Raw genomic sequence first — 26,052 nt, forward strand, 5'->3', positions numbered from 1 at the left:
GAGGAGCCACTGGCCCGGCTAAACTTTAGGCTTCCCCAGGGAGCTTCAGAAATTCCTGCATCAGCTGCCCTCCTTCTTTTGTGTAAGTTGTCTTATTGATGTACGTAGCCACTCCAGTTAGTTATTTGAAAGCACATATAAAATCTAGACAAAATTAAATTTTAAAAATAACCAAAAATTACCTTCCCTGCAAAATGCATAATTTCTTTAAAATGATCTCATGACTTTTCCAGTGTTAAGAATTCTTAAGACATCTTCCACAAGACAACAGCAAACTGAGGATGAATCTCCTGTCCTTTTCAGGACCAAAGGTGCTTTCCTTGTAATGAGAAGACCTTAAATCTAAGTCTGCATGGAGACTCCTTTTAGAATCTGTGAGATGTAGTCTAAGTTTGATATCATATTAACTTGTGTGTGTGTATGTGTGTCAGTATCACTATTTCATAGTCAGTGTAGGATTTTCTGGGTCTTCAGTCTAACAATTCTGAAAGCTGCTCCACAGAGGATTGGGGAGGCAGAATGAGTCAACTTATCTATAAACTCTAGCAAAACTGTTGTTTTTACGGATTTTACAACTCAACTAACGCTCAAGATAGATCTATATAGAAACATTGTTTTAAGAAAAACTACCGAACCATTATTCGTTGCTATTATCCAATTTTCTCCAGATTATGTTTAGGCAAATGGTAAATTAATATATTAAACTTTCCGTATCGTGGACTGTAAACTCTAAGCAACTAATTTCTGAAAAAATATATTCATTTATGACAACTAATTCTGAATTTGCATTTGATAGTATGACCACATGATCTTAGTTTGTTCATAGCAAACATACCTATATAGCTGAAGTTTGATCTATAATTTAAATATTGATAAAATTCTAAATTTTAATTGTTAAAGTTTTCCTTCTGAAAAGGAATTTATGTAATTTTTTGTTTGTTTAAAAGTAAACGGACACTGCTCATGATTTTATGAGTCGGATAAAGAAAAGTGGTTTGGGAAGCACCTCCTTTAACGGGCTGTGAAAAACAAGCGTTAGCTACTTTTTAGCAGCGTTATATACATTTTCCCTCTCAAAACGTGAGCTAGGGGACTTCCCTGGCAGTCCAGTAGTTAAGACTGCCTTCCGATGCAAGGGTTTGAGCCCTGGTCAGGGAGCTGAGATGCCACATGCCTCCTGACCAAAAAAGCAAAACATACTACAGAAGCAATGTTGTAACAAATTCAATAAGGACTTAAAAAAAAAAAAAGTGAGCTAGGTCATCTGAGTGAATGGCGTTAGTGTTTGTTTTCCACCTGCCAATATGGTGGCCTTAAGAGATCCTTGTCAGATACAACAGATTTTGATTTGGATTTTAATCTACTTTACAAGGTAACCCTCCTAGATATCTGATTTTTAACTTTTAAATTTTAAAAACTAAGTAGTAATTAGGACAGGTTATCAAAAGCTAGAAAAATTCTAAAGCTGAGATTTAATAACTGCATAACAGAAAAAAACAGATTCCAGAAGTATAAATCAGCAGGTGTGCTACAAGGTGAAGCTTTATGTTAAGGAATGCATGTTTAGATATTTACTCTCAGCACCTATGAAAAAGGAATTGGTTTGAGAACATTAAAATTATAACTATCAGTAAGAGAATGAAATTAAGTTTTTAAGACTAAAGAAAAGTGGGACTTCCCTAGTGGTCCAGTGGCTAAGACTCTGCGCTCCCAATGCAGGGGGGCCGAGTTCAATCCCTGGTCAGGGAACTAGATCCCACATGCTGCAACTGAGTTCGCATGCCGCAACTGAAGATCCTGAATGCCTCTACAAAGATCCCGCATGCCACAACTAAGATCTGGCCCAGCCAAATAGATAAATAAATATTAAAAACTAAAGAAAAGTTTTCTGGCAGTGCCTCGTAGTTGGATTTTTTATTCCTTAGTTCAGCAGGGACTCTATTTAGTAACATGGGGAGACATTATAAGATATCTACATAGCAAATCTGTGTGTACTTCTTTTATTGCTGCTCTAACCAGGACTTCCCTCCTCTCACTTTTCGTTCACAACACATCATGTCATTGAGTTCATTACGCAAAGCATTTAGAACAATACCTGGCACACAGAGGGCACTGTTACTGTTGGTGCTGTAACCATCTAGGATCAGAATGCCCTGTACATCTCGACACCTAAAGGGCTACGTGTGCGTCTAGAGAGAGCAGACAGAGATTTATTACAGACAGTACTGCATCAGTTAAGGGACATGTCACCGTGGGGGGTGAACTGACCTCTGCGTAGGGTGACCAACTTATCCCCACCTGCCTGGATGCTCCCAGTTTGGGTACTGAAAGTTCAGAGAAATCCCTCAGTCCTGAGTAAACTGGTACAGCTGGTCACTCTACCTTGGATCCCATTTCTTCATCTTTAAAATGCAGGTAAAATAAACCCTACATCATAAGAGTATTATGAGGCTTAAATGGGGAAATACGTGAACAGAGGAATGTATCATTACCAGCTAAGAGCATGGCGCTCAGCCCTCAGGTATCGCCCTAGCTCTTTTCACCTAACTAGCTCCCTGCCTCGGCCAACTTACTTAAGCTCTCCATGCCTTGGTTTCCTTTTAGGCAAAACGAGATACTACCATTTACCTTGTAGGATGGTTGAGAGTTAAAATGCATGTCAGCTGTGCACAGCTGAGTAAGCACTAAATAGATCCTTATCATTGTCCTTAAAATACTCAGCCCATTTCCTAGCAATAGTAAACTGTGGATAAATGTTTATTATCTACTAGGAAGGTCTGTTTAAAAACAATGTAAAAACTAGGTTAGTGTTTTGGGGCTGTTTTTTCTTTTCTTAATTGGTCGGGGTTGTTGCTTTCTTTAGTGAACTCTTAGAAAGTTGCACATAATCATCATATGTGAAGAGCTGTTGGAAAAGGGTAACAGGAGGTGGGCGACTGCCCTCCCTGGCCACACACCCCTGGGAACTCGGGGGCAGAAGAGCAACCGTCTACTGCAGGCCTGGCCCAGCTGCTGCCCAACTACAGCACAGTGTAGGATTTCAATACTGAATGAAGAACCAGAACCACATGGCTTCTGCAAGGGAGACTGAACCGGCCTGAGCTTGAGGGAGAGGATGATGTGTCCACAACACCAGGGAGGCCAACTGACGAGTCTCATACGAGCAACAGCCCTTTCCTGAGAACCACCCGAACCAGGAATTCCTGGGAGAGCTCCTTGGCCCGGGAATGCCAGTCCAGTGCGGTGGTGCAGAAGCCTAGTTTCTGTGGTTACCTGGTGGTATGTGGATGAGGGTCTTCTGGCCCCTGTGGGCTTTTCAGGACCGGCCTGGCCTCTTCACTGATTGGCTATGTTTTGTTTGATCTCATTGATGAGGGTGAAGGGGGAAGAGTGGGCGGACACCACGTATACCACGTAGTCTTCAAGCTACTGTGGTACCAACACTGCCCTTGTACCCAGCACTGTCCTCGACATGGCCACCTCTGCTGTCTGCCTGCCCTCATGCCAGCCCTGTGGCCCACATCACAGAAACTGAAGGCAGGTACTCCTGCAGCTGTGTTGGACTCCGAGGCCTACTGTCCTCGAGAGCTGTAGGGTCCACATTTGGCCCTTTGTACTTCATTCGCCTGCAGCTTTCTAGAGAAAACATTCATGGGCCTTAGGACAAGGTGAAATCAAAGCCAACTTGCTCCTCAGCTGAGTTGCTTAGGCACAATCCAACAGACTGAGATTTGCTAGCACTTTCATTCTGGAAGCAGCATGCTGAGGGCTGCGTGGGAGAGCAGTGATCAAAAGAAGAATTAAGCAAAGGCGTGGGTGGTGAAGGTGCTTATCCTGTTATTTGGTGGATAAAAAGCTTTCTGGAGCACTCCTGAATTACTGTCGCTCATTTATTAGTCACTGCAACAAATGAAGTGATGTGATTCCTAGTTATTAAAAAATAACACATCCAAAACAAGGATGTGTTAACAGAATTCAGAAGCTAAAATAGTATCCTACGTTCTAATTTGTCTTTCACTGAATAGACTTCAAATATGTAATCTGGGGGTGGAGAGGGTAGGAGAAGGGAGGCTTTACTACGTGCAGCAAGGAGAACACGGAGGATCTTTCCCAAGCAGTGTCTCCAAATATGAAATATTTTTAGAGTTCACGCTACATAGATTACAAAATTTTTTAAAGTATACAATTATTCGTAACCGTGGTAATAAAAAGGATTGTCTCCTTTCCTTCTCAATTTCTAATCTTTTAATGGAGTAGTTTAAAAAACCTCCACCACTATTAATCTATAGTTTAGTTTTTCATTTTCAAATTATACATTTAGGGACTTCCCTGGCAGTCCAGTGGTTAGGACTCCACGCTTCCACTGCAGGGGGCACGGGTTTGATCCCTGGTCAGGGAACTAAGATCCCGCATGCCGCACGGCAGAGGCAAAAACAGTAATAAATTTACTCATTTTTTACATTTGCAAGAACTCCCACGTACTTTTTGAAGCTCAGCTTATATCAAATTTTGATCCATAAGCCTAAAACATTACTTAATAACCAGTAACTAGCGTAGTATAAAAAGACTCCACATCGAAAGCTGAAATACAATTAGAAATCGGAATTCCTTCATCACAGTGGTTCTCCTCAAGGGCTGATGCTGCCCCACAGGGACACCTGGCAGGGACACATCTGCCAGCCCGGGGCGGGGGGGGCGGGTGGAGGCGCTACTGACTTGGAGGGTAGAGACCAGGGATGCTGCCCCGATCCTGCAGTGGACAGGACAGTCACCCGAGCAAAGAATGATCAGGCCCCAGTGCCAACAGAACCCCTAACGTGCACAACTGAAGAAGGGAGGGTCAAACCATGCAGACAGCAAGCTGCGCCGTCCAGCACAGAGCACAACCTGGAGAAAGGCCGACTCCCAGCCACTGCCAGACACGGCAAGGATCTCTAGCCACATCCATTTTGTGACCCTGTAATTAGTTAGCCCTTTTGGGTTGTGCTTATTTTCACAATGACAAGTAATGTTTTTTAGAAAACAAATATGGTATCTACTTCTACGTTGAGGCTGTTCCTGAGTCACCGTGATGTTTTAACAGTTGAAAGAATTAAACAGTTCTACTTGCAGCGGTGTAAGAAGTTTTAATTCAAAATAGACACTCTGAAAACAACAGGTAAAAAATGAACTTGAACAAGCTCCTTGGATTTACAGCCGAGCACTCCAACAAGCACACACGTTTCACGACTGCCTCAAAAACGCACATTACAGCGACATGCAGCTGCACTTTAAAATGCGGACGGTGACATCATCTCAGTTCCCGGGGACTGTCTTATCTGCCAGTATGTTGCACAGGGGCCTCTGCTGTGTATCATCAGCACTATGACTTAAGGCCTAAACTGGATGGCCTCCATTACTGCTTCTGGTGCTTTATGTCATTTTATATTGTGTGAAAAAACCGAGGCTTAGCTGTCCAAAGGAGAGTAATACACGAGCTCCTTCGCAATACCCCATCCCATGAACCTGGACAACTAGGCTATGGGAAAGCCCACTTCCCCAAAGTGAATAGAGATTTAATACACCAGCCAGGAGACTAGCTCCGGTCTACTCATTTCACCTCGTCCCTGCAACCCTGTGTTTATATTTCAGTTAGTAGCCACACCCAGGGGTCAACATTTTACTCCTGAGTCACACGGTCCTTCCCTTTCACTGGTTTATGAACAGTTAGGTTAGGAGGAGAGCTTGTGTGTGTGTTTTCAGTGTTTGTTCTAAAGGCACTAAAGATTTATTGTCATATCTTTGAATGGAGAAAAGACTTATCAGCGTATCAAAAAGAGGGGAAAAGTCTACACTGAGAAGTATTTTTGTACCTACAGAATTACTTTATTTGTAAAATAACTCTTGACTTATAAGCTTTAATACCAGACTTCAGGTTCAGTATATTTTTAACAAATGAAAACATTTGGTTTTCTGAGTTACAATCAAAAACAGCTGTTAGGACAAACCTGAAAAAACGTAAATCAAAAGTATAATCTAATAAGCAAATACCTTACAAGAAGAAATCAGCATAAGTTAATGCAGTGCATCCTTAAGGAACCAGACATGTCACAGGGGCTTCTACTCACTTCTCTAAACATTTACTGTATCATCTGCTGCTACTTGTGAAGCTGAGGGAGAGCAGTTTTAATTCGCAGTTAATCAAGTATTCTGAAACAAGCTGAAATTTCCTTAAATGAAAAACAAACATATATAGATTTCAGTTTTTATCATACGATACTGACACTACTGGGAAAACAAGGCATGCATGAAATATCAAAAGATTTAATTTACATGACAGAGGAAAAAATGAAAAACAACTGTTACAAAATCAAGCTGCAGGAAACAATAAATTTGAAAGAACTATTCAGTTCTTTATATAGAAGTCTTTCTGAGCACCTGAAATAAATCTAAAGAGCAGCATAAAGACCACTGAAATTGATTAGTTCAACATACAGTGAAGAAAATAACATTTTTAAAAATCTCAATTGAAAAAGACTACTAAGTATCTAGTACTTCAGATTTCCTAATTTTTTTTTACAAGTTTTGTGGTTCATAGTCAAAGTTCAATCTGTGTTTAACATTTTTAAGTTCAGACATATCAAAGCCTAAAAGTACAGAAGGCTTGTGATTTTTTATTGCTTTCATGCAAATATACCTTCTTTTTCCAAAAAATGAAGCCACGTCAATTTTCCACACCCATAAGAGTGAGGATAACAGTTCTATTTCCTTTTTACTGGGATATGGTCTCTTGTGGAAATAATCTCTAAGAAACTGCTTTTTTTCTTCGTAAGAACGGTCTTCGTATCTTTTAGGATTTAACGCTAAAACCTGGAGAGCGTCGTCGTGAACAAGGGGCGCCTCCGTCCTGCTTTCGCTCCTCTGTCTTTTAGAAGGCACGGCGCTCGTCGCCTTCTCCAGGGACGGCTCTGTGTCAGCGCTCGTGGTGACAGGCCGCTCCTCGCCCTCCCTCTGCTCCTCAGCCCCAAACTGGCCGTCAGGCATCTTTCTCTTCACGGAAAAACTGGAGTCGTGTATCACCTCACCGTTGACTAAAAGCAGTTCACTGTTCTCAATAAAATTAGGCTGGACCTGCAGGCCTGAGCTGCTGTCCTTTGGAGCACTCCGACAGCGCAGCAGATGTATGGCAATGGCTGCCAGAGTCATGTTGCCCGTGTAAACCCCACAGCAGTGGATGCACTTGAAAGCCGGGGATTTCAAAATCGTGTGCACCGTTGGCATGATGTGGTGCCGCTCCTTCAGATGCAGCTCGTACGCCTCAGCCGTCACGAAGGTGCCAAAGCAAAAAGGGCAGGTCAGCGCCTGGTTGCCAGGCCTCCCGGGCGCACCCTCGGTCTGCGGCCTCACTTTGATGTACACGGGCACCAGTGACTTGGAGTGTATCCCAGCCAGCACGGCCAAGTAGACCTCCCGCTCACCCAGCTCCTCCCTGGGCAAGATGGTGATGAAGTCGAGGTGGGGAAACAGCAGGCTGCCATTGGCATCGACATCCAGCTGAAATCCTTTGTCGCTATAGTCCACGGGCAGTCTCCTCTTCCCTAGGTGCATAGCCCTACTATGCTCTGAGAGGCCTTTAATATCATGGAAAGTGCACGGGCAGAACAAGCACCCCAGGCCGTGCACCAGCAAGTGGCGGATAAGCTCCTCCTCTGAGACTAAGCACTTACAGGACAAACACCGAACTGTTTTCTCTCTCATCCACTTTAGAAACGGTGCACATGCCGCCAGCTTTTCCGGCTCCAGTGTTTCAGCAGATTTGGATTCGCTGTGCTTATGTGCCACTTCCATGTGGACCTGGTAGACATTGGAAGGGAAGAGCTCGTTGCAAACTGGACAGGTTTTCCACTGCTTTGCCTGTTTGAGCACCTGATTTGCCTCTGCCACAGACGAAGAAGGCTGAACGAACATATTCTGAGTGGCATTTACCACCACTGGTGGGGAGGGCAGGCTGGCCATGGAGCTGGCCATCTGTGCAGCCGTGCCCGACTGCAGGAGCTGGATGGGCATCTGGGGGGGGGCAACAGTGGCGACACTTCCAGGGGGCACAGGCAAAGTGACAGATACTGGGGCAAGCGTGTATGTGGGAATCCCATTCACTTGTTTCCCTGTGGGTATCAGCTGTCTGAGAATAGAGCCTGATGTTAGGAAAGCAGTGTTTGGCGAAGCCCCGGGTCTGACGGGCTGATGAGCAGGCAGGATGCTGGTACTCACAGACTGATTAAGCTGCAGGACCCCCGGCCTCACTGGCTGGCCCACAGGAAGGACGCCTGACACCACAGGCTGACTGAGCTGAAGAACACCAGAGTTAATACCCTGGTTCACAGGGAGAACACCTGACGAGACGGTCTGGTTGGGAGGAAGAAGCCCAGGTGGGACTACCTGGCCTGCAGGGAGAACCCTCAGTGGGACCGTCTGGCCAGGAGGGAGGACCCGCGGCGGGACTGTCAGCCCAGTGGGGAGCACCCCCGATGGCGCTGTCTGGCCAATGGGGAGAACCCCTGACTGAACCACCTGGCCAGCAGGGAGAACCCCAGAAGTTGCTGTCTGTCCTGAAGGGATAACCCCAGCAGGGGTCATCTGTCCCGCAGGAAGGACCCCTGACGGGACTGTCCGACTCACAGAAATCACCCCTGGCGAGACCGCCTGAAGAACTCCAGGGGTGACAGAGGGATTGACAGGAAGGACACCGGACGCAACAGGTCTATTTACCGAAAGAACTCCAGGCCCAACTGGTCTGCTTATGGGCCCAACAGGCTGGCTGAGGGGCAAAACCCCCGGGCGGATGGTCTGCTTTATGGGGAGGACGCCAGTTCCGACCGACTTATTTACAGGTCCCACTGGCTGACTCAAGGGCAACGCAGGAGGGTTTGCTGCCTGATTAAGTGGAACTCCGTGAGACAGAAAGACAGGCTGAGGTGTTGAGGGCGGCAGAGTGAGGTTGCTCTGGCCCACTGGCAGAGGACTGGAGACCAGAGTCACATGAGACTGGGCAACGGCAGGCGGGGAGTGGGTGAGGCTTCCAGAAGCGCCCGAGGCCACAGTCACCGGGGGGGGCGCACCCTGAACTGGCTGTACCACAGTTTGGCTCTGACTGTTCTGTGGCAAGGCCAGATGGAAGCAAGGAGATGTGGCTGGGATGCCCGGAGCACTGCTGTTGGGTGGTACAGCCACACGTGCAGCTGGTTTTGGAGCAATATGCATTTGCTTCAAAAGTCCAGTCTTCTTAATATGTTCTGAGATCACAGACCTAAGCTTATTCTCCAAATCCCTGTGTATATCCGACGTCAAGATGTGGTACATTAAAGCATCCTGGCTGCTGGCGTTGGCGCTGCACTTTTTACAGTAATACCTGTCGGATGGGGGCATCTTCTCTGTAGAACGGGGGTCGTCGGCTCTTGGTTGCTCACCCATCTCCTCAGTTCTCAGGCCAAAGTAGGAATTAATTAAGTAGTGAAAATGGGCTACCAGCACATGCTTCTTCATGCTGTAGTACAGAGTGTTTGAAAAGTTACACTTTAAACATGTAAAACTTATCACATCACTCCTAGATGATTTAGTTTCACCTAAAATATTCACAGTGTAGTTCTGGACTTTCCGAGCAGGTGCATGAAACATTCTGAAGTGCCTTCCCACAACTCTGGGTTGAGAGGAAAACACACAGTTTGGACAAGGGATCACCAGCTCTTGGTCAATTTCATCTTCATGGTAACGATGTAAATGATTTTTGAATGAAGTAAGCACTTTTGTGGAGTATTTACAGAGGCTACAACAGTATGGTTTTGTTCGATATCTCTGTTAAAAGAAAAGAAAGTCAAGCATAGTTTAATAAAACTATCAGATGCTACACCTTCTACAGTTGACAAGTATATGATTCTTTTCCTTCTAACTGGCTAGATCTAGTGCTGTGTTGTAAGGGAAAAGTACCCACAGACAACATGTAAATAACACTAGAGACCCTAATTCAAATTTTCACATGTCACAAAACAGTATTCTTTTCAATTTCTTTCCTTCTCAAACATGTAAAAATGTAACAACTATTCTCAGCATGTAGGCCATACAAACACAGTTTGGCCCCAAAATCACAGCTAGCTGAACCCTGTTTCCAAGCCAGCCATTAAACCACAAATCTCATTACTTAGTCCTATACTTTGAATTGATGCAGTCCTAACTGAATTAATTAAAATAAACTCAATTTTCTGCACGAAAAAGTTATTGTCTCCCCTTCTCATCCCACTTCTCTTAGTTCCAATGTTGTTTTTACTCCAAATTCTAAAACTTCTGGAATTTACCTAATATAACCAAACTTGCAAATTGTTAACTCCATCATCACTGTCTTCCATTTCCCAGATTCCTGGAGAAGGCAGGAGACACAAAGACAGCGCATGGCACAAGCAAGTAGCCGATAAACCATGCGACAAGCACTGAAGAAAGAGGGACTGTGCCTAACTCACTGTGAATAATCCTGAGGTGAGTTCAGGCCACAGACTGTAACTCTGACAGTACGGTATTTCTCTGTAAGGCAAATACGGGAAATTCAACAAGCTTGGGGCACAAGAACAGACATTTGTACAGCAGCTGGCCAACTGAGGAGCACAGTCTGTTCTAGCATCCAGGAAACCTTGCTGGTCTGACAACCTGGAGCAGTATGACAGCCTCCGGACCCCAGAGCTGGTGCCCCAGGAAACACGGGCCCTAGTTTCACAAAGGAGGAAGGTTAAGGTGCGGACAGGTTAAACGCTGGGGCAGAGGCCTTCCCATTCTGCAACCCTTTTTCCAGCTACTGCAGTGGCCACAGGCCACCCCGCTCCTTCCCAGATCTGTGCTCTCGTGACCACTCTCTCTCATACACACATACACGTACTCCCCTCCTGTGGGTTTTGTCACCTTCTCTCCTAGTCATACAGTTTTCCTCTTGGGTCACTGGTCAGAGAAATCACCCAAACTCATTCAACAACGTGTTACTACTGCCTTCCCAGCAATTAGAAATCCCAGGTTCTGGCACTTCAAGGAGGATCTATAATAAACCTAGGGCAACAGCCAACCACAGATCAAAAAGTAAAAAAAAACATTTTTCACTAATTCTGACACACTCTTCCCCCCATATTTTAATATCTCTGAAATCTGAAAACACCTTACAACTGACAGTTCAATGCTGCAACACAGCTTAAGTGTGAAGTTATTACTTTAGTCTCATTAGTGGTTCATTTTAAAATGGTGCATCTTATACTCCACAAAACGCTGTACTGGAAACCAGATACTTAATGAAAATTACAGCCAGTTAAAGAGTCAATAGCACTTACTAACAACTTGTTACTATCTGTTAGTATTGAACAGGTCTCTGGGTTAAGAAAAGATTTCTTAAATATGACACCATAAGTATGATCCATAATAGAAAACAATGATAAACAAGACTTCATCAAAGTAAGAAATCTGCTCTTTGAAAGACACTGTTTAAAAGATAAAAAGACAAACCACAGGCTAGGAGACAATATTTGCAAACCACATATCTAATAAAGGACTTGTGTCCAGAATCATTTTTGTGGACATGTTCAAATCTCAGTAAGAAAACATATAACCCAATTTTTAGAAAACTGGCAAAACATTTTAAGCATCAAATACTTTAAAGTAAAGAGGGTATCCAGATGCCAAACACACGAAAAGATGCTCAACATCATCAGTCACTAGGGAAATGCAAACTAACACCAGAGCAGATACCACTACAAACCTATTAAAATGGAAAATAAACAGTAAGTCCATAAGCACAAAATCCCTGACAAAATGTTCAGAGAAAAACTTGTATGTGAAAGTTCTAGGACAGTGACCAATCAGAAACAATTTGAGCGTGAGACCTTGGTTCACTGTTACAGAGTTAGAAAAAATAACCCAGGAGAGAAGCAGAAAAGAAGTGGAGTCAGCTGTTCTGGGTGCTGGTGGAAATCCTGTCCCCGTGATAGTCCCTGTCTCTCCGTCAGCCTAAGGCCTCGTCCTCAGGTCCCATAACAGCTGGGCTCCATCACCTGATATAACCTGAGCGTCTCAGTCCCAAACCCAAAAGTCCAACACATCTCATTTCTGTGCAGCATGAGCCACATAATCCAGCAGGGTCACACTTTTCTGCTGTGGTGCCCGAAACTGTCTCTGTTCACATATCCTATTACCCAGAGACAAATTAAAGCAAGAAGCTACCTACGGCACAGAGAGGGGTAAGGTACTAAAACGAGCAGACAACACAGCCTCCACCATGCCAGGCAACAGTGGTTTATTGGTTTTTTTTCTCAATATGGTATCTACTTAACAAATTCAATCTCCACTCTTTCATATTGTTATTTAACTTTTTATGCCAGGCCCTATTTACCCGAACAAAAACATAAACTCCCTGAGGAAAAGAACCCTAACTTTCACCTCTTTGTATCAAGCACTCAAAAGTTTTACCTAGTTTGTAACAGGAATTCAAAATATGTTTCTTGATGAAAAGCATATAATTATAAATTATATTGCATGTTATGTTACAGAATCTTTTAAGAATTCAGATGAGAAAAATCAGGGAGGCCCAAGAAAATATTCACAAAGCCAAGGTCTTCAAAACAAGGCATATTTGAATAGCTATGAGCTGTTCTGAGCAGAATAACCAAATCAAAGCAGTTTCAAGGAACCCTGTATCTGTGGGTAGAGAGGGGAGTTCCGGGTTAAGGAGGATAAGAGACACAAAACAGGGCAGAAAGCAGGACTCAGGAGGACAAGGTGACAACGGAAATTTTTTTAAGTAAAATTCTGACAGAGAAATGACTCACTGGCTACAGGAATTTGTTGTTAAAGCCAGAATTCCCAACAAGGTCAACACGGTCTGGCCAAATGGGGTGGGGGAGCGGTGAGGGGAGGCTGTGACGTCATATCTGGGACGTGCTGGTTTGACGCTGATGAAGGTGCTATAGTCCAGTGGCTGGGGGGCAGGAAGGGTTTTCCAGAAGAAAACACTTTAAGAAGGAGAATTCAGCGGTATGTCACATATTTTAGCTCGAATCTGCCTAAGTGTGAGGCTTCAAATTATTATAAACTGTATTCCTCGATTCAAACTCCATATTCTTATTTTAATTTTTAAAACCAGGATATACCTTCATTACATATAAAGTCATGACATTTCTTTTTACTGAGAATAGTTATATAAATCAGAAGCCCTTCTTACATCAGGGACATATAATAATCAAGGACAAATAATAGTTTCACTACATCACTTTACCAACTTGATAGGCGGAAAACTCTCAAAGCATCAATAATCCTGTATCACAAAACGTTTAACTTTGTTTTTCTTTCTACTTCCCTGAATATTTACACTACACCTCCTCCTCCTCCCATTCATTCACCTGCAACCCCAAAACATATGAACTAAATTGACACTTACCCCCAAGTTCTTAGGAAACATGAAAATCAAAAATAAAAATACATACCACTTTCTTTCCAGAAGGTTCCCAGAGAGAAATATCTCCCCATGATGTGTTATAAAAGTACTTCTCTCCTGGATCAAAGCCTTTAAGGTCCTTTTAAAAAGGGAGAAAAAGAGAGATTATTACATAATTTCAGAAGATAAAGAAATATTTAATTAGAACCTGATGGGATTACTTGGCACCTAAGAAATCTACTTGGGAAGAGTGAAATGAAAATGCAGCCCATGGCAAGTTGTGACAGAGTTCCCATCAAGCTGGAGACCTGGGGAAAATGCTGAAATAATCCAAGTTAATATTACAGTTTTTGTACCTCAGCAGCGGCCTTTTAATTTATACCAAGTACTTACTGAGTTTACACTTGAATAATAAGTGAATATGTCTTCTGAGTTTTTACAGTGTCTTAAATTCAATGCACATTTTTTTCTTCCTTTCCCATCCTTTCTTGATTGCAGTTCATTAAACCATCCTATTACAGAGTTGATTTCCTTCCTGGCCGTACTTGTTAGGGTGCTGGATTTTTTTCCATGTATTTAGTCTTTCGTAAATTCAAATATATATATAAATATATATTTTTTTTTTTTAAGTTACAGTTTTATAAGAAATAAACAGATGAGGTTCCCACAAGTAAGTTTTGAAAGACAGAAACTGCATGAGCAGACACTGTCTTCCATCAGCGCGAGCACCACGGAGAAGAGTGTCAGGGTGGGGAGTGACGTAGGGGCTCAGTGTGTGGCTAACAACACCACAGGGACGGCAGGACGGAAAGGGACGCGACTCTGAGACCCTAAAGCCAGATGCAGCAGGGTTCAGACTGAATTCCGCTTCAAAGAGACAGAGTGTGAAAAATATCTGGGGGCAACTGGAGAAATCTGAATATGGACTGGGTATTAGATAGGATGAACATTTAATGACACAGAAAGATGAAGGTAACTGAAAAAGCATGCAATAAAAAAGAGTGACTGCTATGAGCTCACTGTGGTAAATACTACACACATTTATATGTTTACACACATAAAGAGAAAGCTAAATCTCTGAATGGTAGGTACGTGGCATTTAATATTTCTATTTTCTAAAGAAATGATAACCTGTACTTTCTAACTTTCACAGTATATATTACTGGGGTTTTTTAATAATTAAAGACTATTTTAATATAAAATAAAGAATTAGTTAAGCCAGAGAATGACAATTAATATCACATCTGCCTTGGACTATACCTAGGCTAATACATTGCTACCATGTCAATTCAGAACTAGAGAAAAGTGCAAATTATTACAAGGACTTAAATTGGATATGGGGCTTCCCTGGTGGCGCAGTGGTTGAGAGTCCGCCTGCCAATGCAGGGGACACGGGTTCGTGCCCCAGTCCGGGAAGATCCCACATGCCGTGGAGCGGCTGGGCCCATGAGCCATGGCCGCTGAGCCTGCGCGTCCGGAGCCTGTGCTCCTCAACAGGAAAGGCCACAACAGTGAGAGGCCCGCGTACCGCAAAAAAAAATAAAATAAAAAAAAATTGGATAGAACACTGCTTTTATTGTGAGGTTTGTAACATATATAGAGGTAAAATATATGACAACAATAGCACAAAGGCTGGAAGGGGAAATGAAAGCATGCTGCTGTATACTATATGTGAAGCAGTATTATATGAGGAAGGTACCCACAAAGTATAGCTAATAAGCCAGAAATGGAGATAATATGTAATCATAAAAATATTCATCCAAACGAAAGCAGAAAAAGAATAAAAAGAACAAAGAACAGATGAGATAGGTAAAAACAAACAGTGAGATGGGAGATTTAAACCCAATCATGTCAACAATCACATTAAATAACAGGGGCTGGAAAACTGTTTCTGTAAAGAGTCAGATGATAAATATTTAAGGCTTTGACAGCCACGCAGTCTCTGTTTGATACAACTACTCAATCCCACCGTTGTGCACAAAAGCAGCCATAGACAATATGTAAACACTAATAAGCATGGCTGTATTCCAAGAAAGTTTATTTACAAAATGGGCAGCAAGCCAGATTTGGCCCATGAGCCATAGTTTGCCTACCTCTGGTCTAAACACTCAAATAAGAGGTAGAGAATGTCAGATTGGGTTAAAAACCACAATCCAATTATATGCTGTCTACGAAAGTCTCACTTCAAATACAAAAACAGCAAATTTATCAATGCCTGCAACGTTCTTTGAAATGCATCAAAAAATAAGATAAAATGATGAGTGTAGCTATATATTCATGTTAATTTTGTAGACTTTACATGGCAGGTACATGGGTTTTCACAGTACAAGCCTTTCAGTATCTCTGTAGGCTTAAATTTTTCATAAGAAAATACTGGAAAAGGAAGAGGGAAGCAGTAATGTTCTATCACAGGCGATGAGAAGGGTTTAAAGGAAAGAGTGCTTTCCATTGTCAGATGCAGGAAAAAAAGAGCTAGTAAGAAAAAAACCACAATTATTAGGAAATAAATGGATTAAGAATATTTCAATATATTTTTGTACATAAGATGTAGAAACATAGGTTAACACATTTTTAAAAATCTGTTTATACATATATAGGTCTCAGAAGATTGACATGGGGTGGGTTCAGTGCACTCTTTTTGTTTAAGCTTCCCTAATTTAGATGCAGCAACCCCAAATTTGTAAACATTGGTTGAAATGTTCTCATCTAATCTGTAACTTGATGCAAAGAAGTGCACTAGTTGCCTCAGAAATGGCAGCTCTGAGCAGAACAGCACAGAAAGGAACGTGGTGCAGTGCAGTGAGAAGCAAGAGCTAGAGTAGTCAAGCTTTTGCACCAAAGGCAAGACTGGTAGGAAAAAAAGGCTTACAAGGTAATAACCCACAAGGTGACAAAAAGGCGAAAATGATCATGGATCCAAACTTCTACTAGACAGTCAACATTAATTCCTTCTATCTCAAACTCCCTCAATAAATCTGATAGATACTTTGAAACTCTAACGTAGGGACCTTCTTTTTTTAATCCCCTTTTTCCCTACCGCTTCTTCAAAGGTTCCTGGCCTCCATCAGACAGTATTTGTATCTTTGATAGCTGTTAATTGAGAAAACAGAGGATGACAAAAGCTGATAGGAAGAGTAATACTTTTAAATAAATTTGGATAATATTAATCACCTCAGTATCTATGAACATTTGATATATAACAGTAATTTAATGGGAGAGATTACTTTCAATTCTCAGACAATGCTTCATTTGAATTTGCAGCCACCAGAGAAATTGTATCCCTAATAACTTCATGATTCCTCAAGGGTCCACATCATACATTAGAAATCTCTCCTCTAAGCAACACACACATCATACACAGAAAGAACATCCAATGTCTCTTCCACTTTCCCACTGATTACATGTGTTTTTTTGTTTTTTTGTTTTTTTAAATCAAGCAACCCAGTACTAGTTTCCTCTACACTTTAATGAGCTTCAAGGGATGGGCCTGCCTAACGAGGCTGACCAAGCAATGAAAAGGATGGTCAGGACCGATCCCTGATGTGGGTCCAGCACACTCAAGACATGCCACATACTCTCCTAGCGTGAGTTCTGAAAAAAAACTTCTTTTAGGGTTTTACATGGGGAAACCTGTGTAAAATAATGAAGGTAATCGAAAACACACTAAAGGCAAGTGCAGAAGAAACTAACACACCATTGTAAAGCAAGTATACTCCAATAAAGATGTTAAAAAAAAAAAAAAGAACAGAGTTGGAGAGCTCACACTTCCCAATTTCAAAACTTATCACAAAACTAGGGTAATCAAGTGTAATAGTAACATAAGGATAGACATAAAGATTAATGGACTAGAATTGAGAGTTCAGAAATAAATCCATGCACCTATGGCCAAATCATTTTCTACAAGGCCGCCAAGTCCATTCAATGTGGGAAAAATTAGTCAAATAAATGGCACTGGGACAACTGGATTTCCACATGCAAAAGAATAAAGTTAGACCCCTATATCACACCATGTACAAAATTAATTCAAAACGGATCAAAACCTAAACAAAAAGAACTACAACCATAAAACTCTTAGAAAAAAACAAAGGAGAAAATCTTCTTGACTTGAATTTGGCAATGGATTCTTAGATACTACATAGAAAGCATTGCAAACACAAAAATAAATTGGACCGGGCTTCCCTGGTGGCGCGGTGGTTCAGAGTCCGCCTGCCGATGCAGGGGACGCGGGTTCGTGCCCCGGTCCGGGAAGATCCCACGTGCCGCGGAGCGGCTGGGCCCGTGAGCCATGGACGCTGAGCCTGCGCGTCCGGAGCCTGTGCTCCGCGATGGGAGAGGCAACAGTGAGAGGCCCGCGTACCGCAATAAATAAATAAATAAACAAATAAATTGGGCCTCATCAAAATTTAAAACTTTTGTGCATCAAGATATTATCAAGAAAGTAAAAAGAATGGGAGCAAATATCTACAAAACATATCTAGTAACGGTTTAATATCCAGAATACATAAAAAACTACAACTCAACAACAAAAAGACAAACAATCCAATTTAAAAATGGGCAAAAAACTACAATAGGCACATGAAAAGATGCTCAACATCATTAGTGGCCACAATGGCGAGGAAGGGAGAGAAAGAGGGAGAGACTGAAAGAGAGAACAAATGTTAACAAGGCTGTGGGTATACTGGACCCCTCATGCATGGCTGGTGGCAACTGAAAAAGGTGCAGCCACTGTGGAAACAGTTAGGTGGTTCCTCAAAAAGCTAAACGATTATTACATGACCCAGCATTTCTCTGAGGTATATACCCTAAAACTGAAACAGGGACTCAAACAGATCCCTGTGAGGCAAAGTTCACTGCAGCATTATTCACAACTGCCAAAAGATGGAATCAACCTGTGTGTATCCACAGATGAACTGATAAAATGTGGTGTATGTCTACATAATGGAATATTACTTAGCCATAAAAAGGAGTTAAGATTTTGACACATGCCACACATAGATGAACTTTGAAAACATTAAGCTAGTGAAATAAACTAGTCACAAAAGGACCAATACTGCATGATTCTACTCACATGAAATATTTTTAATAGGCAAATCTATAGAGACATAAAGTAGATTAGTTTATCAGAGGCTGGGGTGGGGCATGGGGAGTTACTACTTCAAGGTTACTGAGTTTGTTTGAGATGATGAAAATCTAGTTGCAAAACAGTGTTAATATCATTAATGCTACTGAATTGTACACTTAAAAATAGCTAAAATGCAGAAGTCCTTGGTGGTCCAGTGGTTAGGACTCGGCGCTTTCACTGCTGGGGCCCAGGTTCGATCCCTGGTCAGGGAACTAACATCCCACAAGCCGTGCAGCATGGCCCAAAAAAAAGGCTAAAATGGCAAATTTTATGTTATATATATCTTACCATAATAAAAAAATTCTATAAATACACTTGGAGGATTTAAGAGAAAAAAGAGGTTAAAATATTTCATTATTTCATACTGACTACATACTGAAATAATATTTTCAACATGAGGTTAAATAACTAAATTTTTTTTTTAACTAAATTTAAAAAATCGGAAAGTTTTCAAAACGACCAATGCAGTTGCACAGAGCCCTGTGCTCAGACAGGCCAGTGCTGGGGTGTAATCCCTGTTGTCAGCATTTTGAAAGTGTTAATAATTTCATCTTTGAATTTGTTTTATAAAGTGAAGTCTGATAGGACCGTGGAGCATGTGTCAGGGGCCTGAAGCGTCAGCTCACGCATGGTCCTACCTCCACTGTCCTGGGACAGATTCTGTCCCTGCTCTCAGTCTCCACAACCCTCCAAACTCCCCTCACCCTGCAACCACTCCTAGACTCTTGTCCACCACCTGGGGCAATAACCAAGTTGTCAAGAGGTCCATATTCCCCAGTCGCCCCGGTGGGAGCCAGGCAGACCCAGGGAGAGGAGGAGGAAGGTGGTAACCAGCCCAGCCCTGGACTGGCAGCACCAAGGTGTTTGGTAGATAACTTGGGGCCTTGAGCCCACCCTGGATCCAGGCAACAGAAGCATCCTGGCACAGAAGCTGCAATCTCTTGGGAGTCACCCATCTGCTGTGGGTTGGGACAGTGTGCCTATGGCCCTGCATTTTCATTTTGCACAGTGCCCTCCAAATTATGTAGGTAGCCTTTAATTTAACTGATCAAATGTTAACTTTTTTTTTAATATCTTGATCTAATTTATTTTATTTATTTATTTTTTTTTTTTTTTGCGGTACGCAGGCCTCTCACTGCTGTGGCCTCTCCCATTGCGGAGCACAGGCTCCGGACGTGCAGGCTCAGCAGCCACGGCTCACGGGCCCAGCCGCTCTGCGGCATGTGGGATCCTCCCAGACCAGGGCACGAACCCGCGGCCCCTGCATCAGCAGGCGGACTCTCAACCACTGCGCTACCAGGGAAGCCCTATTTTATTTTTTAAATTTTTATTTTATTTATTTATTTTTGGCTGCATTGGGTCTTCATTGCTGCGCGTGGGCTTTCTCTAGTTGCAGTGAGCAGGGGCTACTCTTCGTTGTGGTGGGCAGGCTTCTCATTGCAGTGGCTTCTCTTGTTGTGGAGCATGGGGTCTAGGCATGCGGGCTTGTGGCACGAGGGCTCAGTTAGTTGTGGTTCACGGGCTCTAGAGCGCAGGCTCAGGAGTTGTGGCGCACAAGTTAAGTTGCTCCGCAGCATGTGGGATCTTCCTGGACCAGGGCTCGAACCCATGTCCCCTGCTTTGGCAGGCGGATTCTTAACCACTGGGCCACCAGGGAAGCCCCCAAATGTTAACTTTTTAAAAAACTCCTCAAGATACTCTAAGGAGTAGCAGGGTTTAGATCTATTTTTAGAAAAGGAGATAAGGTTCTTGGAAGAGCCTATTTCCCCTAAGATTCACTTTTCTCAGCCAGGCTTTTGACAAGAACTGTACAGCCTACGATCTGAGGGCCTAACTCTTAGGATAAGTGGAGTCGTATATACCTTGGAAATCAGAGAAGGCAGAGTGATTTCTCACTATGAAATCTGAAACGCTGGCTAAGGAAACGGAAAGGACCACATGGACAGGTGTTCCCAGGGCTGACTCTCTGTAAGCACCCACAGACTTCAGATAAATTGCTTCTCGCTTAACTTAACTTGGTCAGTAGTGGTTTTCGTTGCTTGAGACCAAGAGACTCTAAATAATACAATGGATTAAGAATAAATGCATTTGACGTGGAAAGAAGTTCTTCATATGAGATTCAGAGAAAAGTAAGAACAAAGCTACTAGTGTATTATTTTATAGATAGATCATGTCCTGTTTCTAAAAATCTGGAAAGATATAACAGTGTTTACCATGGGGATTCTGGGGTAACGGTTTACAGTTGAGTCATAGTTTTCCTCTAAGTCTGTGTATATTTTCTAATTTTTCTATAATGAACTTCTACATTGCTTGAATTTTCAAAAATTTTGCAAAATATAGGACCAACTACAAATTAATAAAACAAAAGTTTTCCCCCAAAAGAAATAGTAAAATTTAACCCAATAGTTAATTAACAATTCTGGTATGCCATTCAAATCTCTTACTTTTCTCTTGTAAAGTATGTATGTTTCTGTGTCACTATAGTCTTGGAAAGAAAAAGTAAACAGTCCTGAACAAATTCAGATGAGTAAACAATTCTTAGGCTGACTGAGGAAGCAAGTTAGTGAGGAATGTCCAGTTTTACGCCATGTCAAAAACAAAGGACTCCAGGATGAAAAATTTTAGTTGTTTCTGGCATTTTACCTAAAAATAAAACTAATTCTGTAAAAATTCCATTTAAAAAGTAAATTCACATTAAAGGAGACTAAAGAGAGATGACAACCAAAGGCAATACCTGACCCTAAATTGGGTCCACCACTGACAGGGGGAATAATGCTATAAATGATTAGACAAAAATGTCATATCCATGTTAAATTTACCTAAGTTCATAACCATCCTGTGGCAATATAAGAGACTAATCTTATTCTTAGAAAACACACACTTTAAGTATTTAGGTAATAAGGGTCATGAGATAAGCAACCTACTTAAGTGGCTCAGGGAAAAATACTACACACACACAGCACAGGCAAAAGTGTGCAAATATTAAAGCAAATGGGAGAAAATGTTAACAACTGGTAAGTCTGGGTAAAGAGTAATGAGTGTTCCCTGTACTATTTTTATTCTTGTAACTATTCTGTAAGTTTGAATTATTATTTCCAAATAGAACAGTTTTTTAAAAAACTGAATTCACTTAGCCTAGTGTGATGGGGGTTAATCAACTGGGTTGTCATTCTAAATTCCATGTTCCTGAAATAATTCTTTCTAATTCCACTGGAGAATCCTACCCTATCTTTAAAAACATGGGGACTTCCCTGGCGGTCCAGTGGTTAAGACTCTGTGCTTCTATCGCAGGGGGCACAGGTTCTATCCCTGGCTGGGGAACTAATATCCCTCATGCCATGCGGCACGGCCAAAAATAAATAAATAAATACACAAATAAAAACAAACAAAAAACAGTTCAAATCTCATCTCCTCCATAAAGGCTGTTCTAGCCTCCTCAGCTAGAAGTGATCCGTCTGTTTCTCACTATGACTGTTTCAAGTTTGTCTCAGCTCCTGCTAGACTGTCAACCCCCTTCAAGGGTAAGTATCCTGACTAACTCTCTACATTCCTTGGAACGAGGACACTGAGGCCCAAAGAGTCACAGATGTGCCCAAGGCCACACCACTAGCTGCTAGCCAGGACTAAAGTGAAAGCCACGCCTTCATCCCCCAAATATTCCAAAGAGAGTTTCAGTCTGTTACTGAAGGCACTGCTATACCTTCAGGGCACATTTTTTGAGCATCTACCGCAGGCCAGGCACCATTCCAAAAATTTTCTCATACATTATCATTTGAAATTTCCTCAGTCTATATATATTGTGCTCTTAGCTTGTTATTTTTATATTCTCTGCAAATATTACTTAAACTCACATACTTATCTATTATTAATGGACTATGTGTCCACTACCTACCTTCTCAAACCTGTCTCCAAAAGATTATCCTGCTTTCTTCCTCATGCATAAAGTATGACTTACAGACAGAGCTGCAGGAACAATGACAGTGCTCTCACTTTAAGACTGTTCTTGAACAACAGTGTCTAAGAGCTTCCAATTCAGTATCTCCTCCAACCTTTTATTTCCAAATAAACTTTCAGGCACAGTCTGTTATTGAAAGTACTTCTCTACTTGGGTTTTACTTTCATTCATTCACTTGAAAAATATTTGTTAAAAAATATATATATGTTAAGCATGTACAGGTAATAGAGTGGATAACCAAACAATGTGGTGCATGCCTTCTTACATTCAAGTGAGGGATACAGATAAACAAATAACATCAGGTATTGCAGGAGCTCTGAAGAAAGAACAGGTAAGATAACAAAGTGAAAAGGGCAGCATTTTAGGGGGAAGATCTCTCTGGGGTGGTAATGTTTGAAGACAACTATTTGAGGTCTACCTTTGAGAGATTTTACTTTAGAGCAAAAATCAATTCTGACCATTAATGAGAATCCTGGTTAAGTATTGGTCTTTCAGCATCAGAACACCTGAACACCTTTTTATAAATAAAAGTCAATCTGGTTCAAAGTCTGAGATTTGAAAATTAAGAAACTGAACTCTTCCCAGGCCAGTAACACCTTGAATCGAATTCTTCACAAGTCTGAAAAATTCAAAGCAGACACGGTCCCTATTTCAATAGCTATGAATTAAACATGCATAGAATTATAAGTGGCTATAAAGCTACAAAGCAAGCTTTATTTAACAATTTTTATTTCTTTATGCCGGCCATATATTCTCCAGTTATAAGAAAAGATAAAATTATATGAGAACATAACTTATCAATAAAGTGTGTGACTGTGACCTTAATTTTTAAACTTTTGTAAGACTGAATGTATTAAACTCACAAATCAGAAAAAAACAAAAGAAAACAAACAACCCTATCATACAAGCATGCAACCCCATTTGACGATCACTCTGACAAAATTGAGTTAGTTTTCTTCTGATAAAATAATTTATGTAATTCAAGACACTCCCCTCAAAGATCAAAAACAAAAATATGTTGCAACTAATGACTATGAACAGTCCCTCCTAAAAGTAACGTTAAAAACTGGAAGAGCCTAAAGTAGCCCACTTTAAGTCAAAGACATGAATAAAAACGAATGCTATTCCCACGCCTCATTTCAAGAGTTGGCAATTTCCATCTTGAGGCATCTTACCCATTCTCCAAAACCTCCCAGTTCAAATCTCACCACCCCCAGTATCTCCAATATTACTGTCTTCTCTTAATCTGTTACTAATGCCTTCTTACCTTCAGCAACTCCTTGCAGCTGTCAAGCCCAATATCCATAAGAATGCTTTTCACCTTTTTCCGTACCTTCCTGATGTTGTCAAGATTCTCCACGGGAATTTGAAACATTTTTGAAATTTTCCTTAAAAGGGAAGAAAACAAAACTGTAATAAGTACATATACCCATACACACACACACATAAAATTTTTAAAAACAGGGCTGGTAAAGCAGAGTAATTTTTATTCTGGGACAATTAGATTTCCACATACAAAAGAATGAAGTCGGACTCTTCCCTTATACCATATACAAAAATTAACTCAAAATGGATCATACATGCACACGCACAAGGTGAAATTTTAAAACTCTCAGAAGAAAACATAGGCATAAATCTTCATGACCTTGGATTTGGCAATGGATTCTTAGATATGACACCAAAAAGCACTAGCAACAAAAGAAAAAATAGATAAGTTGGACTTCATCAAAATTAAAGACCTACCTGCTTTGAAGGAAACCATCAAAAAAGCAAAGAGAATCCACAAAATGGGAGAAAATATTTGTAAATCTTACTTCTGATAAGAAACTTATATCCAAAATACATAACAATAATTAAAAGGCAAATAAAAAACCCAACTTAAAAATAGGCTAAGGGGACTTCCCTGGTGGCGCAGTGGTTAACAATCTGCCTGCCAATGCAGCGGACATGGGTTCAATCCCTGGTCTGGGAAGATCCCATAAGCTCGTGGAGCAACTAAGCTCGTGGGCCACAACTACTGAGCCCATGAGCCACAACTAAAGAGAAGCCTCGTGCCTCAACGAAAGCTCCCACATGCCTCAACGAAGATCCTGTGTGAGGGAACATTATGCTATGTGAAAGGAGCCAGACACCAAGGACCACATATTATACGATTCAATGTGTATGAAGTATCCAGAACAGGCAAATCTATAGAGACAGAAAGGAGAATACTGGTTGCTTAAGGCTGAGGTGGACTGGAAGGTGATGGCTATGCGGAACAGGGTTTCCTTTTGGAATAATGACAGCACTCTAAACTCGACTGTGGCGATGTACGCACAACTCTGTGAACGCACTAAAAGCCACTTAGTAAGTGCACTTTAAATAGGTGAGCTGGGGACCTCCCTGGTGGTCCAGCGGTTAAGACCCCACGCTCCCAATGCCGGGAGCCTGGGCTGGATCCCTGGTCAGGGAACTAGATCCTGCATGCCGCAACTAAAGATCCCATGTGCCTCAATGAAGATCCCACGTGCCGCAACTAAGACCCGGCAGAGCCATATAAATAAATAATTGTTTTTTAAAAAGGTGAAGTGCATGGTATGTAAATTACATCTCCATAAAGCTGTTTTTAAAATACCTGAAAAAGCATAAAATTAAAATAAATCCTGTGGTACTTGACCATGATAAGAGGTATAGCTGTGACCTCATTATTTTTAACACATACATAGATTAAAAATAAATACATTTGTTAATCTGTCTGTGTATATTGTATAGCTCTGTCCACTGCGAGAGCCTGGAAGCAGTTACACACCCCAGTAGCAGTGAGCACTCCTTGGGCCCAAATCTTACTTTTCTTTTTTTTTTTAATTTTATTTATTTATTTACTTATTTTTGGCTGCGTGGGGTCTTTGTTGCTGCGCCCAGGCTTTCTCTAGTTGCGGACAGAAGAGGCTAGTCTTCATTGCAGTACGGGGGCTTCTCATTGCAGCAGCTTCTCTTGTTGCAGGGCATGGGCTCAGTAGTTGTGGCACACGGGCTCAGTTGTTGTGGCTCACAGGCTCTAGAGCGCAGGCTCAGTAGTTGTGGCTCATGGGCTTAGTTGCTCCACAGCATGTGGGATCTTCCCAGACCAGGGCTCGAACCCGTGTCCCCTGCATTGGCAGGCAGATTCTTAACCACTGTGCCACCTGCGAAGTCCCTCAAATCTTACTAAATACCACTTTCCATTAAAAGGAAACAGGGCTCCTTGGAAAAAACGGCTGATTCTAGGGCTGGAGCACATAAAAGACAAGATGAGCCTAGAATGTCTTATGCCAGAAAATAACGAAGTTGCTCAAAGAATGGTGAGACATGTCAAAAGGACTCAAAAGAAGTCAAGCGCTTGAAGAAGTTCCCACAAGCCAAATGTGGGACAATGTGGGTACCAAATAAGTAATGACAATAACAGATTAATCTGTGGCACTGAATTTTCCAAAGATAGCGTAACAGGATCTCCCATCCCACATGCTTTCCTTAAAATATGTCCTTGACACTCCTCCCAAAAAGTAGGGGCATCTATGCTCC

The 26,052-nt window shown here is 41.8% G+C and overlaps 1 protein-coding gene and 1 non-coding gene across 6 annotated transcripts; one reads left to right on the forward strand and one right to left on the reverse strand.

Moving 5' to 3' along the window:
- Positions 1-5,110: 5,110 nt before the first annotated feature.
- ADNP2 (ADNP homeobox 2) lies at positions 5,111-24,066 on the reverse strand. 5 transcript variants are annotated; one of them, XM_024754846.1, is made up of 4 exons: positions 23,780-24,065; positions 13,485-13,574; positions 10,329-10,390; positions 5,111-9,831 (listed from the first exon to the last, which is right to left on the reverse strand). In XM_024754846.1, exon 4 carries the CDS (start codon positions 9,652-9,654, stop codon positions 6,556-6,558), a length of 3,099 nt encoding a protein of 1,032 aa, XP_024610614.1. In that variant the 5' UTR covers positions 9,655-9,831; positions 10,329-10,390; positions 13,485-13,574; positions 23,780-24,065; the 3' UTR covers positions 5,111-6,555. The 5 variants fall into 5 exon arrangements, with proteins under 5 accessions (XP_024610614.1, XP_024610612.1, XP_024610611.1 ...); XM_024754844.1 differs by lacking the exon at positions 10,329-10,390 and adding an exon at positions 12,831-12,979; XM_024754843.1 differs by lacking the exon at positions 10,329-10,390 and having other exon boundaries at positions 23,780-24,066.
- TRNAE-UUC (transfer RNA glutamic acid (anticodon UUC)) lies at positions 18,698-18,769 on the forward strand. The gene has a single exon. It is a non-coding gene; the product is annotated as a tRNA-Glu (tRNA).
- Positions 24,067-26,052: the final 1,986 nt, after the last annotated feature.

This window comes from Neophocaena asiaeorientalis, unplaced genomic scaffold (genome assembly GCF_003031525.2).
Source record: "Neophocaena asiaeorientalis asiaeorientalis breed wild unplaced genomic scaffold, Neophocaena_asiaeorientalis_V1.1 scaffold124, whole genome shotgun sequence".
Lineage (NCBI taxonomy): Eukaryota > Metazoa > Chordata > Mammalia > Artiodactyla > Phocoenidae > Neophocaena > Neophocaena asiaeorientalis.

Coding starts and splice junctions, on each gene's coding strand:
- ADNP2 (XM_024754843.1), bottom strand. CDS start 23,959: ATGTGTGTGTGTGTATGGGTATATGTACTTATTACAGTTTTGTTTTCT. Junction 13,575..23,779: donor GCTGCAAGGAGTTGCTGAAG/GTAAGAAGGCAT, acceptor CCTTTTTAAAAG/GACCTTAAAGGCTTTGATCC. Junction 9,832..13,484: donor AACCTTCTGGAAAGAAAGTG/GTATGTATTTTT, acceptor TTCTTTTAACAG/AGATATCGAACAAAACCATA.